We start from the raw sequence: 2,856 nt of genomic DNA, 5'->3' as shown, positions 1-2,856 counted from the left end.
GCAGCACGGCAACTTTGAATCTTTTTAATGCGCGAGATGCTGGCGTCCCTGCTGATGTCATTCCCACACTTGTGTTGAGTGGATATCTTCGTTTCTATAAATAGATGGGAGCACGTACACTTGTCCGGTGGGTGGTGCTTGGGAGCTTATATCCACAGACAGATCGAGAAGAAGTGACTGTTTAGGTTTTCCTGCTTTTCGTTGGCAGTGTGCTTCAGACTGTAAATCAAGAAGATGGCGAGTGTAGGGAGGATGAAATTGGGGTCACAAGGCCTGGAAGTATCAGCACAGGGGCTAGGCTGCATGGGTATGTCTGCCTTCTATGGCTCTCCAAAACCTGAGGACGATATGATCGCTCTCATCCACGACGCCATTGACACGGGTATCACCTTCCTTGACACTTCTGATGTTTATGGCCCTCATACCAATGAAATCCTTCTTGGAAAGGTAATGTTTCTCCCTTCTATTCTTATTATCTGTTTCGTTCTCTGGTTGATGTAGGCTTATGAGTTTTTTCTGTTTCATCTTGGATGTGTAGGCTCTTAAGGGAACAAGAGAGAAGGTGGAATTGGCCACTAAATTTGGTAACATAATTTCAGAGGGGAAATGGGAAATCAGAGGAGATCCAGCATACGTGAGAGCTGCCTGCGAAGCCAGCTTGAAGAGGCTTCAGGTTGATTGCATCGATCTCTATTATCAGCACCGGATTGATACCAAAGTTCCCATTGAAATCACGGTGTGTTTTGTTGCCTCTTCTTTTAGTTTCTAGAGAAGCATTGATTTGTCGTATACTTGTAATTAGTTTGGAGCTCACAATTAGTCATTTTGAAAGGTTGAAATTTCTGAACAAGACCCATGGCTTATCTGGCAATGGCTAAATATCTATAACCGGTGATTCGAATGCATTTAGGCTCAAAATGGGTTTAAAAAACCTTTAACTTAGTGAAAATTAGTCTTCACAACAACAACAACATCATCACTTGAAACCTTTCAGGTTTCCTTTCAGGTTTTCATCGAGCTTATTAAAAGATAAGCTTGTTATAACTCTTAAGTGTATGTTTAATTATTCATTTTTGTTCTCTATGTATGTCAGATGGGGGAGCTCAAGAAACTGGTGGAAGAGGGAAAGATTAAGTACATTGGTCTTTCTGAGGCTTCTGCTTCCACAATTAGGAGAGCCCATGCTGTCCACCCTATAACAGCAGTGCAATTGGAATGGTCCTTATGGACAAGGGATTCTGAGGAAGAAATAATTCCTACTTGTAGGCAAGTTATAATGCAATGTTACTCTATCTTAGTTTCTTTCTTTTTATCTCTTATATGTTTTTCATTTACTCACATTACATCTTTTTATCTCTTATATGTTTTTCAGTTTACTCACAGTTATATGTTATTCTCAATTTTGTTGTATACCAGAGAGCTTGGAATTGGTATTGTGGCATATAGCCCTCTAGGAAGAGGCTTCCTCTCTTATGGACCCAAATTTGTTGAAAGTCTTCCTGCAAATGACTCCAGAAAGGTTCTTGTTTTTTTATTTTTTTGCATTACCATTTGAAAGATTGATTAAATGGGGCTTGTTGACAGCAACCCAAGCCCTAACGTTCCCTACGCGTATCTTAAATTTTAAATCAAACCCAAAAAAAATTTATCCAGCTAAGAGAATTGGTTGTTTTTTTCTATTGTAGAATCATCCAAGGTTTCGACCTGAGAATGTTGAACATAACAAACGTATATACGAACAAGTAAATGAGATTGCTACAAGAAAGGGATGCACTCCTGGTCAGCTTGCTTTGGCATGGGTTCACCATCAAGGAAGTGATGTATGTCCTATACCTGGCACCACCAAAGTTGAAAACCTGATGCAGAATGTTGGTGCTTTATCTGTGAAATTAACACCTGAAGAAATGGCTCAACTTGAAGCCTTGGCTTTGGAAGTTAAAGGTGACAGATATCCATCCACTGTAAGCACTTGGAAGAATTCAGACACCCCTCATCCATCAACTTGGAGAGCTTAATAACTTGCCATTTGAGTGTTCATTAAAGCTTCACTTTGTTTCATTTGAAGGCCAGAGAGCTCTTAAATTTCAGTGTCATTCTGTTTGAAGTCTTTAGTTTACCATGTAACCTTACCTTACAAAATTAGAGTTTTCCATTTAATGAAATAAGGTTGATTTCCTTTTTAGTTTTGTGGTAAATGAAGTCATATGTGTCTTCCCAGCTGAGATTTTGCGTATGGATGGACTAAGTGGAGTTAATTGTGCCCAATGATGGGTTAGTTAAGCGGTTAAAGACTCTACCTCCCACGGGGAGGTCTTGGGTTCACACCCATTCGGCGGCATTAATTTGAGGATGTAATCGTGGTGCGCGCAAGCTGGCCTGGATGAACCTCATAAAAAAATGTAAAAAAAAGAAGAAGTTAAATTTGGCCCCAAAAAAATTGTGCGACAATCCGAGAGTTGTTTTTTTTTCTTTTTTCTTTTCTTTGGCGGTGGTGAGGGCCTGTTGGAGCGGGAAGGAAATGTCATCATGTGCTGCATCCAAGGTAAGGAATATTGCCACAATTTGGTGTTTCGTTGGCTACCGAAAAGAATCTTGATATGTCAACGAAATATCACGAACATTTCAGGGTATTTCAATTGGGCGTCTTGACTCTTCGGTTTTCATGAGACTTCTTCTCCTGAGGTGGGACCATTTGGTCACCTGAGCACTGGATTAAATGGGTTGTATCATTATATGTATTTGTCCTTTTGTGGTAAATGGGGTTCAAAACTTTAAATTAATCAATCCAAGCATGATACCCAAGTTCTCCAATGTGCTCTTGGTACTGGTTCCCATGCTCAAGAAAGTTTGGATCAT

At 40.0% G+C, this 2,856-nt stretch overlaps 1 protein-coding gene across 1 annotated transcript; it reads left to right on the top strand.

Moving 5' to 3' along the window:
- The first annotated feature begins 225 nt into the window (after nt 1–225).
- On the top strand, nt 226–2,373 carry LOC149010233 (putative aldo-keto reductase 4). Its single transcript, XM_089162334.1, has 5 exons — nt 226–447; nt 539–736; nt 1,094–1,266; nt 1,417–1,519; nt 1,686–2,373. The coding sequence occupies exons 1-5, from the start codon at nt 235–237 to the stop codon at nt 2,013–2,015; spliced, it is 1,017 nt and encodes a 338-aa protein (XP_089018460.1). The 5' UTR covers nt 226–234; the 3' UTR covers nt 2,016–2,373.
- Nucleotides 2,374–2,856: the final 483 nt, after the last annotated feature.

This window comes from Hakea prostrata, chromosome 7 (genome assembly GCF_041222555.1).
Source record: "Hakea prostrata isolate BN-2017 chromosome 7, UWA_Hpros_2, whole genome shotgun sequence".
NCBI classification, from domain to species: domain Eukaryota; kingdom Viridiplantae; phylum Streptophyta; class Magnoliopsida; order Proteales; family Proteaceae; genus Hakea; species Hakea prostrata.
This window is presented reverse-complemented; position numbering and strand designations above follow the sequence as displayed.